This window comes from Dendronephthya gigantea, unplaced genomic scaffold (genome assembly GCF_004324835.1).
Source record: "Dendronephthya gigantea isolate DGI-Jeju-01 unplaced genomic scaffold, DenGig_1.0 000135F, whole genome shotgun sequence".
Classification (NCBI taxonomy): domain Eukaryota; kingdom Metazoa; phylum Cnidaria; class Anthozoa; order Malacalcyonacea; family Nephtheidae; genus Dendronephthya; species Dendronephthya gigantea.
This window is the reverse complement of record NW_021163145.1, coordinates 80,378-93,265: the sequence shown is the minus strand read 5'-3', so window position 1 is coordinate 93,265 and position 12,888 is coordinate 80,378. Positions and strand designations below refer to the sequence as shown.

At 36.7% G+C, this 12,888-nt stretch overlaps 1 protein-coding gene across 6 annotated transcripts in view; it reads left to right on the top strand.

Moving 5' to 3' along the window:
* The first annotated feature begins 717 nt into the window (after window positions 1–717).
* LOC114536397 (copper homeostasis protein cutC homolog) overlaps window positions 718–12,888 on the top strand; it is a 29,786-nt gene continuing 17,615 nt past the window's right edge. For 4 of the 6 annotated variants that reach the window (XR_003688437.1, XR_003688436.1, XM_028557755.1 and 1 more), the window contains exons 1-6: window positions 718–904; window positions 2,446–2,486; window positions 2,923–2,958; window positions 3,102–3,235; window positions 3,716–3,743; window positions 4,244–4,497. Coding sequence is in view for 4 of the 6 variants with exons in the window: in XM_028557755.1 (XP_028413556.1) it covers window positions 783–904; window positions 2,446–2,486; window positions 2,923–2,958; window positions 3,102–3,235; window positions 3,716–3,743; window positions 4,244–4,464 (582 nt within the window). In the remaining 2 variants the exon portion in view is untranslated. Of the gene's footprint in view, window positions 905–2,445; window positions 2,487–2,922; window positions 2,959–3,101; window positions 3,236–3,715; window positions 3,744–4,243; window positions 5,438–9,173; window positions 9,365–12,888 lie in introns of those variants that run through there. The other 2 variants (XM_028557756.1, XM_028557753.1) reach the window with 2 other exon arrangements.

Sequence of the window (12,888 nt, the reverse complement as noted above, 5' to 3'; positions counted from 1 at the left end):
CTCGTTAAATACTTTCTCGTTGGTTTACGCACCCGACTTTGTTTACCGACGATTGTGCCGCTAGAATATGATTACAAGCTTTCTCGCATTCCAGGGGCCAAACGTCTTTTGTGTTGTAGAACAAAGAGGATATTCATAAATATTAAGTGGTTGCGTTTTTTTTGATACACCCTGTATTTCGCATTTGGCCGAGAAAAAGCGTCCGTGGAATTAGGCCCTAAGAATTACATTGTTATTGGTGCTTTCAATAGTTTTCGGGGTTTTTTTGAACACTCTGTATTTATCATTTTGCCAGCGCACCCTAACGACGCTTGCACCGATGGACGTTTGGTTGTGGGATATTTATTAGAATCAATAGATATTAAATTTTAATGACTACCTTTCGAATTGTTTGCTAATGCATTTCACACAAGAAGGAAGGGCGTATCATTTGAACTGTAGGCGTATAGTTGAGATCAGTGGCGTAGCCAGCCTGACAATTTGGTCATGCTATGCAAATTTCAAGCCATTATAATATGTAGAATGAATAAATTTAATTCTTTAGAAATTCATTGTTTTCAAATTCAATGAACACCAAAATATTGGCATAGCATGACTAAATTGTCAGGCTGGCTACGCCACTGGTCGGTAATACGATTCGTCGTATTATATTAGATAAATTATATACAATTTCTGGCTACCGTATTTTCGTCCCTCTTTCGTCCCACATGCTGTGAAATAAACTTTATTTTTAAGGTTTGCTGAAAGTAATCAAGTGCAATGTTTCATTACCTGTTTATGTAATGATCAGACCAAGAGGGGGAGATTTTCTATACAGTGACGCAGAGTTTGAAGTAATGATCGAAGATTGTAAAGAACTAATCAAAGCAGGGGCTGATGGCGTTGTTTTTGGTATTCTCACAAAGTAACTATTCTATATAATCGTATTCATACATGCAGTCCCGAGGGGGCTCACACAAAATTTTTGGTAATAATTCCATGTTCAGTGTAGACCAACATGCATACATACAACACCCTATTTTATACACCTATTGTATCAATTAATATTTTTCGCACTTCACTCGATGTTGGTAAATTCTAGAGGTTGAAAGGGTCTTAACTTCGAGTGGAATTATACACACTTCAAATCAAGCCAGGAACAGTTGATGGAAAAATGAGTCAACTATCGGTCCTCCGGCCAGAGTCGAACCTACGCTTTTGCGATGCCGGTGTAATGCTCTTGTCACGAGCGTTGGCAACGTTTAGCGTTGGCTCCGTGCTTTTAAATCTCGCGCGGTCCGTACAGAACAAAAAAAAGTATCACACTATATCATACCGTACCCTGCTGTATCATACCGTATCATACTATATCATATTGCATCATAATTATAGTATCGTACTATATCATATTTGATCACATCGTATCATGTAGCATCATAATATATCAGGCTGTATCACGTCGTATCATATAGCATCATACTATATCATACTTTATCATATCATATCATATCATTTAGCATCATACTATATCACACCGTATCATTTAGTATCATACTATATCACACCATATGATATAGGGTCATATTATATCATACCGTATCATACTGTATCATATTGCATCATGTAGCATCGTACGACACCGCAGAAATTGGTGTTTAAGATCGACGTTTCAACCCGAAAATCTAATCGCTGGTTCACAATTGTGCATTTCTGTACCGCTATCAAAGGGAAATCTTTTGACTATATTAAAAAAGTTCAATTTTTCTTTTTAATACGCATTCTGAAGCTTCTTCTAAATATGCATTTTGAAGCTTAAAGTATACGCAAGGTTATTAATTCAGACGATTCGTTTTTACCGTGTGCAAGCTTCAAATCTTTTGTGCAAGACATATTTTCTTGAATATTTATAATTCTTTTTTCTCACCAAGTTTCCACAGTGTCGCATTTCACAATATCATACTGTATCATATCGTATCATATGGCATCATATTATATCATATCGTATAATATAGCATCATATAGTATCCTGCTATATCATACCGTATCGCACTGTATCATATAGTATCATACTGCATGATATGTATCATATAGTATCATACTGCATGATAAGGGTGTTGTTTTATGCATATTGGTGTATACTGGACACGGAATTATTACCAAATTTTTCGCTTTGTTTTCAATTGTCATAATTCAACCCTATAGAAAATGCAAAGAAAATCAAGCAAAAAAAATTGTTAATTGAATAAACCCAATTGAAAGCAAGACGATTTATTTGAATGCCTCAACCTAATAACAATGCTATTTACACACTACTGCGTTGATCATACATTCAAATTCCAACAAAAGCTTCATTCCAATGGATTTCGTTCTCCTAATCTACATATAACGATTCAGTGAGACACTGCTCTTGCTACTAAGCTTCGCAAATGTGCATGCACGTTACTGTAATATACAATTTTTTTGTAGAAAAGGGGAAGTCGATATTCCTCGCTGTCAAACCTTATTAGGTAGGTTATTTTTTTAAAGAAATTTATGGGCAATTGACGTGAGGAACATTGTGCCAAAGATAATTATTAATACACAAAATTTTGTGCGTATATCTTAATACAAAAAATGCATTTGTAGCATTTGTCAGTTATCGTATTTCATGTCGGGGCCGGTTGTATAAAAAGGTAGTTATAACTTTTAACTATAGTTAGTGTCAGAATTGGCCAATCAGAATACGTATTTTCTAGTTAACTACGATTTAACTACTTCAGATGTTTTGTACAATATGGCCCAGCTAAGCAATTCTTCACAAAATTACCTACAATTTAAAATCTTCAATCTCGCCTTTTGAATGGTTACTTTCTTGTCACTACCTTTCATTTGGTTTTGGTTTTTAATCATATATGAAGCATTAACCATATAATTTATTGTGCTTTAATTTACGTTTACATATAGATATCATCAAGCCGCTTTCCGCGACATTTCATCGAGGTAAAATTGGGAACTGTGGTGGCAGACTTACAAATTAGATCCTAATGTATGAAAGTTTTTACCTCAATTTTTCCCACCGATCTGAAAAAATTAGCAAATATCTCATTAAGTTATACCTGTAAATTTTATTGTATTTCCTACAGCCTTTGATATGGTCTATGATCAGAGGTCTTCCTTAGAAGTGATCATAAACTTGGGTTTTGATCGTATCCTAACGAGTGGGGGCAAGTCTAGCGTACTTGAGGGAGCATCTCGCCTAAAAAGTCTTGTTATTCAGGTATTTCACGTGTTATTTCCTCAATTTTACCGCAAGCATGTCTCTTTATCTCGATCTCCGACCCAGGGCCGTGTCGAAAATAAATGTGCAAACTTGTTTTGTAGTGCGATAACTGAGGGTGCACGGGGAGGACTGGGGTTACGATTTTGCGTAAGCACGAAAATTCTATATAAAATTATATAAAGTGTGCTATAAATATCAATTATAAGTATATTTTTTGGTGAAAACTGAATTCAAATTTGTCAATGCCTCAAATCTGTTCTGTCTTTTAACTTAAGAAGTATACAAATAAAAGATAATAGAAACTGTTAAAACAAGTAGCTATATAATTGTGAGGAAATTTTTAGGTTTTCATTAAGATAACATGCATGAACACAGATATAGCTAATCAGCATCTAGAGTTGACAATTGCTCGATTATACTATATTGTATTTTGATGACGCAAAAAATAGACCTAAAGACATCTATTTCTTTCTGCAGGCGGCAACACGGATTATCATAATGCCAGGTATGTTGCACTGTGCACGTATACTTATTGTGCGCTGAGTATTGTCAGGAAATTTTCGCGTTTTTTTTAGCTAACATGCATCAACACAGATTTAAGCAAACAGCATCTAGAGTTGATGACGTCCAATCCCGAAGATAGTTTAGGAACGTAGGAACACTGGATCATAAAACAAAAACAGAAACGGAAACGGTGCAAAAAATACAACTTATATAGCTATCCAACCTTTTTTTATGCGACTACGGAGCAGTGCTCTTATATATCTCCAGGATCGTAGAGTTCAGGTTCGATTTTTTTGCAACGTTTCCACTTTCTTCTCAACGATAATTGTGTGTTTCTGCTAACAACATTTAATTAATACCAGGTATGGGTAGTTCTAGAATTTAATGCAGCATTTAGGCCTATGACGACTTAATTTTTAATGTAAAAAAGCTTCAAATACTAGTGAATCACCGTAAAACAGCCAGTGATGTTCATGCATAATGTTTTCTCCTCGCTTATAGGTGGCGGTATAAATGAAGATAATTTATTAGGGATATTGCAAGAGACTGGAGCGAGAGAGTTTCACGGCTCTGCTAGGACTAATGTTCCTTCCAAAATGGAGTACCATAATACTTCTGTTTCTATGGGAGGCATTGGAGACGAGTATGGACTTCAAGTGGCTAATCTTGACAGGATAAAACACCTAACATCTAAAGCGCAGACATGTACTTCCAATGATTGAAATGAAAAAACTACAGAACGAAAGTTTTTGAAGGTAACTTGAATTCTATACAATTTGTCGATTCAGATATACAATAATGATATTTCATGCGTTACTTCAATTCTCCTCATGCGTGGTTTTACTTTGATGAAAGCTACTGTAATGTACGGAAAGCTTCTGCTTGTCCGTCATTCTGATATACCTTGCACAGCCCTAGTGCTAGCTACCCTTGAGTTCTGAAATGCATTACTTGGCCACAGCTGGTGAGAAATTTGTCTTCTCCTCAGTCATTGAGTGCATGGGAGATCTCAATCTTCTCACAAAGTTTTCATAGTGGTATTTCCACTCAAATGAGAAGTTGATTTTCAGTGTTTTACGTCGGATCTTTTCTCTGATTAATACAGAACTTAGGTTTACCGTTTTACAGAACTTAGGTTTACAAAGGTTTACCGTTGAATCAGTTTGTGAATATTTGCGATCTTTTAGGCAAAAAAATACCGCTTATTTTCGTAAATGCACGAACAACTAACGATTCAACGAATTTAATATAACTGAAGAATACAAGCAGGTTAAACGTTGAGAAAATACCTTTGAATGTTCGGGAATTGGTTTTATATACTATTAAAGAACTATCACTACGCCATATGTGCCCGTGCGCAGCCGACCATAACATTGGGCTGCCGTTCATGCAATCGCCATTCGCAATAAACAAAATATTGGTATGCGTTTTGCAAATCCTTATGCACTCTTTGAGTGCCTATTTTTTATGTAATGGTGTGTGTTCGTGGTGTGTGTTCGTGGCAGTCAAAATTAGAGGACTGCGCCGCCCCATGACATCAACTAATGACATTACTTTGTCTGAATGGAACTGGAATATAGCGAGTCTAGTTAAGCTGTTTTTGTAAATAGTCTGTGGAACTGTTATACTTAGTTTTAATGCATGATCGATTACTGTAATTTTGCCTAGTACTAATAAACGTATATATTTATCTACCCCTATTAAATCGGAGCGTTTGTTGATTACCAGTCGTTACTCGCGCATGCGCATAACTTACAAAACCACCCAATCAACGTCTACTGTCCATGACAGAGAATTTGGACAGCTTTGGATTCCGCTATGTTCTCCCGAGTTCCGGGTGTAATTCCTAATCTCCAGAATGTCCGGTGGAATTGCGAAAGTTTGTTCGTTAAGTTTTGTAGTTTCAAAGCAATGTTTGTGACGTCATCTAATAATGTTACCAGGTGACGCTGACCAAGTTGTCAAGGAAAAAATGTCAAGTTTTTGGCTAACGGCTATAAATAGACTACTGTAAAAATTTTGATTCAGGCGACAAAAATGCAGCGAGAGAATGTAAAGTGCCGAAGATATAGCCAAAAGAATTTAGCAATTTTGGATACTTTTATATTATGGCCGAAAAAGTGTGATTAAATTAATTACACACTACCGACTGTGATACAAAAAGTGTACAAATATTGCCTCCTTCGCATGGCTATATTTTCTGTTCTACATGACATTTTGCAGCCAAATTTGGCAATTTACTATTTCAGTACGCTCTTTTTAGCTGTGGTGATTCATTCCCCTTTTTGTTACCTAAGTCAGAAGTTGGCAATAATGCAAGTGGTTCGTTGCCATTGATTGAATTTCGTATGAATCTGATTTGTTTCCTGTAGACTTGTAAATTGAGGATACCTAATACCTAATTTTAGAACCTAATTTTAGTATATAATACCTAATTTTAGTGTATAATTATTCATCAGTAATTGTCCCCCATGCTGGATATTAAGTCATAGTGACTCAAAAGTACAGAAAAATCTCTGCAGATCCCCCACAATTACCCCATATTTAAATTACCAATTTCCAGTTAGGACCATTTTTATCATGACAACCCCTCCCCCTCTCGTTGTGATGATATGCGCAGTGAATAGGTGAGGATACGTGCAGTTGCTGCCATCTCGCTTGTTTTGCGCATTGCTCAAGTTATATTCCGTGAAGTTTCTAAAAAAAAACTATTTTTTCATATTTTTAAAGATCTCCTTGACCTTGCGTCTGACGCTAAATAATTCGCAAAATATATAATCACGAAAATTAATAAACATCGTACAATAAGCTTCTACAAACTTTATTTTCCACGAGCACTAAAAGTCAGAAAGAATCCACGGTTTTCGACATTTTGTCGAATTTTCGAAAAAGCCTCGTGCAATCGTTCGTGTTGTTACTGATTTCCTGCTTAAATAGCAAAGAAAGACGAGATTTCATTGGTTAATCATGTCATGGAACAGTATAGGCCAACGAAATCTCGGAATGAGAGGTAGAGAAGTTATAATGCAACAAGACAGAGAGGGGATATTGAAAACAGTCCAGGGAATCATACACTTATATGGATTGTGCTGAATTCTTTCCAGGGTAAGTTATAATTGATACTGTAATAGTTCGTTTCAATATTAAATATTTGCTTATATGGGACGCGACGTTAGAGAGAATGCACGGGTTTATCAAGCATGCAGCCGGAAATAAATCATCCACGTACGTACGTTAGCTATTTAACAACGCATTAGATTCCCTGAGTGTTAACGTGATCTTTATACAAATTTCTTAGGAACACTTAAGGTGCCTTTTCTATCGCCCCAAGAGAGAGAATCTTGTTTTACGGTAATTGTTTTAGAGCCCTGAAGCCTCGGACGCGCCACTTTTCTCTCGATATATATTGCAATCATTCATTGTTTAGGTTAATTCGTCATAATAAGCAGGTATATAGCAAAGCAAATGCATATGGGGGTTATCTATTTATTATTCAACGCTTTTACAAGCTATAGCAACTCTTTATTTTGAAAGAAGAAACTAAATTAGCTTATTGTTTTGACGAATTCAACCCGCAGGTGCACGCAAACGCTTTTCTAAAGGCGCTATTAAACAATCAAATTTTCAATCGGAATTTCCTCCCTTTACTTTATACAAGCAAGTGGATGAGTTGTAAATGTGTTTTAACACAGTCATTTTGTTTTAACATAATGTGTTTTAACAGCGTTTTGTTGAAACAAAATTGCCGCGATCTTATATTTAACATATTAATTTGTCACCTGTCAACCTCGGTATGGTATATCATGAGGTTGTTGACAAATTCTGGGGATCTGATTGGCAGAAACATACATGTGTATAGCCGAATATTGTAAATTAAAAAACTTCTTTGCATACGGGAAATGTCTGCAATAGTGTTACCATCTGCTAATATATTTATTCCACATAAGAAAGTGCTATAAGATCACACGCCAGTGTTCAAAATTGTAAGTATAAAGTAAGGCAACAGTTGGACAGTAATCTGTTTACAATCGTCATAACGAATGGATCTCCAGCACAAAACCTATAAGGCTATAAATTTATTTTCATCTTTAATATAATTTTAACCTACTCATGTATACTTGTGTGTTTTACCTTTAATCATTGTATATGCCTGTGATGTGTTTATTTTATCAATATATGTGTATACCCTTTACGTTCATGACATTTGACATGTATAGTAAGTGCTTGTTTACCTGTTTACACTTGCGATTTTTTCTGCGATTTTCATCTTTTTATAGATGTGAACAAGTAAAATGCTTGTAGACCTTTGTTTGTGGACCAGTTATACCCGGTATTCAACGACGCATGAGATGGCTTTGAGGTATTGAAATAGTTCTTTAGGGAACAAAACAAGAACATGCTGTTGGTGCATGTGATGACTACGCCACTGCTACGCCACTGCATGCATGATCGTGTTATATATCTATACTTATATATATATATAATTATATATATATATATATATATATATATATATATATATATATATATATATATATATATACGCATTTCATACCTCAAAGTCATTTCAAGCTTTGTTTAATCTCGCGTTAAGTGGGATCATGTAAACAGCCTCTAAAGCTAAGTGGTATAAGATAATATGAGATGAACTTGTGGGTAGCACCTTACTATTATTTGGAAAGTAGTATCTGTAGCTATACTGCATACACAGTTGTCATAGAATAACTATATCATCTCGTATGTTGTGAACGCGCTAATAGGCTTTCCAAAAACTTCCTGCTGATTTTTTCCTATGTCGTGCTAACAACAAGCGTTATTAAAGGTCCACATGACTATAACAAAACTGTAATTAAACAGATTTCCTTCCCAAAACTTTTTTCACTTGTCATGCAGTCTTACAATTAGGAACCGGCCTGGTTATTTAGGTAAGGACCTGCTTCGATCCGGACCGCAAAAAGAAAAATAATTCATGTATGATTTGCAAATATATATACTATGCAACAATGACAGACATGTAAATTGTGGTAACAATATCGTCGCTAGTGCCAGCGTGTACGTGCCCACGAAAGAGTTATTGCAGTCAGGTTGTCGTCGCGATCAATCAGTTTTATGGATGCATACTATTCAAAGCCTAGCTCTGACAAAATAATTTTTATATCTTAACATGTTTTGAATGTGCGTGGACGTTGTTTTACAAGAGCTAAACGGCTGGCGCCTCTCAATAGACGGGTATTCCTTATAATTATAGTTTATATGCACGAAGAGTGCATATTGAAAACTCCTTTCCGCTAACGGACATTAGCGCATACAGTAAATTTGGCAGAAAAACTCTTGCCAAACAGTGAGTTTTTAAAATATGTCTGCTGTATCTTCCATTGAGTTGAGATATAAATTTCATTCTAAGATTGCCTCTGTATTTTTTAGATTTTAGATCCTCTCAGACAAGCAGCCATGGGAGCTTATCGGAAGCTCGGGACGCTGGTTTTCGGTTTCATATTGTACGTTGCCGACGTCGGTTCCGACATCTACGTCGCAATTCAGTATTATAAAGAAGGTCTGATTGCCCCATTTATAACAACTGTTGTTTTCACAGCAATCCCAGTGTTCATCGTCAATATCTTCGCGACGTATAGCCTAAAAAAAGGACACGTAACTTTGAAATTTGCCAGCTGCTTCGTTCACTTGGCCATGGTGCATCGGTTTATCGAGGAATTATACAGATGGAAAGAGGACAGCGAACATTCACACAACGGCAAACACTTTTCAAAATGCGAATGCGCGGATTGTATAAATCGTTTTAAAAGTAGTTGTAAAGCGACGCTAGACTCCACGTTAGTGGGTTATATGGAAGCATTCGCCGAATCGGCACCTCAGTGTTGTTTCCAAGTTATCGTGATGCGCAATAGTGGTGGTACACCTCCTTGGTACAGGATTGCTTCAATTTCCGTATCATTCTTGTCCATGTTATGGAGCATTTATTTGCTCGAGAAAGCGTACTGGGTCAACCGAAGAGTCGAACAGGATTTGAGGCCGGCAACTTACCCTAAAAAGTCGGCGTTTGTATTTGTTCTTTGGCAATTGCTTCTTTTGCTTGCAAGATTTCTCATATTTGCTATACTAGCGTCCAATTACGTTGTGATTTTTTACCTCATAATTATCCACTACATTGCCATTGTTAACCTGATGCATTGGTTTTTCCGTAAGAGTTCATATCGAACACGGTGTATCATCAGCGTTTCGTGCTTTGTTACATCGTATCCCTGGCATTTCCACCTTTCAACATCAGGCCTAGAAGTACCAAACAAGTGCTTCCATAAAGAAGAAGACGTTGTCAAAATTAGGAAATTTATTCGATATGCGCTGATGTTGGTGCCCTTTTTGTTTGCTCTCGAAGGCACCATCTTGATTCTTTTTTTCTCGGAATTACCAGAAACGAAGGCGTATAATGCTTTGGGGGTTTTTGGTGGAACGATTTTCGCAGAAGGCGTTATGTCTTTTGTTTACTACCGCCCACTTTACCATCCCTTTCCCACAGTTACGCAAGTTAGGCCCATTGTCGTAAAACGCGGCATCATCAACGTTCAACCAATAAACGACGATGAATAGTCGCTATCACGACTCTGTTGACGCCATCTGAGGCCGGTTTGTTTATGAAAGCTTGGTAGAGCTATCTAACAGATAGTGATGTTTCCAACCTTTGTAAATGTGCTTGAAACAATGAGAGTATAGATTTACAGCTAATGGTTATGATAGAGAACCCCCAGTTTAAAATCCAGGGTTTAATCAAGGTTATGCCAATCAACAGGCAAAGTCCGAGCGATTGTAGAAACCACTACCTTATTCTGTTGAGGGGGGTGGCTTAATTGAGAGGACGGACCACAGCAAGTTTTAAGATGTTCAGTAAGTTCAACTATTTAACTTACTGGATGAACATGCACAATACTATCGAATGCAATAACAAGGTATACTACAACAAGGAGTACTTCGACACATAACAATTCGCTCGAACAGACGTGTTTTTTGAGTTTACAAAAAGAGGGGGTTAATATTGAGTATCCGGTATCCGGTGAATAGCTCTATCCAGCTTTCATACAACGGACCACCTACGTTGTGTAGTTCAACTGAATTCAACTAAAGCAAATGTTTTACTGCTTTTGTCATGAAACCGACTGTAAAGTAAGATTACGTAATTCTTGTGTATCGTTGTTGCTTCCGGTTTGAATAATTAAATTACTCATTTACTTTTACTTTTACTCATTTACTTTTAAATTACTCAATTTTACTCATTAAATTACTCATTCACGAATGATGAGAAACAAGATCATATAGGCCGTATTCTCTGGCACGAAAAGTCGCTTAGAAAACGATTTTCGTTGCCCCCCTTCGGGCACTACTTGAAAACACGATAGAAAATTAGGATAAATTATAGAAAGTCTAAATTCACTTGTTTTCACCTGCACAAACCTGCAGTTTTCGAGCATTTCATCTTCGAAAAATCAGTGAATTTGCATGTTTTGCAATACAGCGACGCCATTTTGATTCAGGAAATGTCTAGGATACTTGGTGTAATTTACGACATATATAGCAGATTCAGCAGTTTTATACCGGTATTTACATGAAGCTCCGGCATTTTTGCTGTGCAAGCAGGTTTCAACAAGGAAGCTTTGGTGAGTTTTACGAGGTTTTTCGCAAATTTTCATAGTTTTTCAAAACTAAATTAGTCAGAGAAGAGTTAGACAACAATTAATCGGAAAAAATCCGCAAATTTGCGATTTTTTTAAAGCATTCTGCTCTTGATATTTACAAATAAATAAGAACAACTTTATTTACACGCATTAAATCATCCACGAGCGTTTTGTTTCTAGCCAATTTATATAAAATAATTACTATACAATTCTTTTTCAGCATACCCTTTAATTTATATTAACTACTTTTATAATACACACGTTTTCTCAACAAAACTATTTACAACATCTCAGTTTTTTGACAAAGTTAATTACCAACGCCAACATCTATTTAAACGTGATTTGCAACGTACAACTACTGTACATGTTAAAATATTGAACACGCATACCAAGGTTGATATCAGCCATACGTTTTAATACCATTGTGGGAGAATTACGAGCGCCTTATAATTTTAAAACACAAATAAAATGTTGAAACTCAACCCTTTTAATCGGACAGCTAATACCACAACTCATGATCGACGTCATCTCCGAAATCCAGATTAGATCCTGATCCTTCAAGTTCATCATCGTCATCAGATTGAGCCAGGCCATAACTGCTATCATCGTCGTTACCATCTTCAACTACTGCATTCTGGCAATCACCACACGAACATAGGTCGGTGCACTTTAAGTCAGCCTTTTTGCAGGAGCAACGCATGGTCGAGCATCTAGAATCTTGCACCTGCACTCAACACACTCAATTAAAGATCGCGGAGCGGGTGGGCGTGTCATCCAAGTTATCTCCAGCTCTTTATCGTCAAGCGTCCAGCCATTGCCAACCAGTGATGGAAGATCGACTTCTGCACTTAAACACTGATACCATGATGCTGCTTGATTGCTAATGCCATTACCAGTAAAAGCATGAAAGCCTGGTAAACAAAGAGCAACATCCACGCCCAAGAATTTCGAGATAATTGCTACAAATACGCAACGACGTCTATCTCCCGTGCCAGTCAGAAAGAAAATCTCTTTCTGCATCTGTTGTTGCATGCCAATCGCAGGTATAAGAACATCTGTATCAGGGCTTTTGATAATAACTTTATCGTACGTTGCTGCTGCGTGGTTGGCATGTAGAATTAAACGAGTGTCTGCTTCTTCGTGGTGCTATGAAGCGAAGACACCTCATTACTTCTAACAATATCGTTCGGGGAATCACCGGGATATAAAACATAGCATATTTCTTTAGCAGTTACGTACATAGTTGAAATGGAAAACCACCGGGAGGAGTTACATGACCTCCAGTGTTCACATAAGAAAGATATGAAAGATTCCTTGTTTCCACCGGATCTTATACACTTTTTCCACTGTTTTGGAACACTCTGATCTTTTCCGAAGATTTGACCTTTCTGGACTCCATTTTCACTTTTCAGCTCTTCGTTGTCTCTCTGCATTCTTTATGCTCAACTAAGGATACCTGTC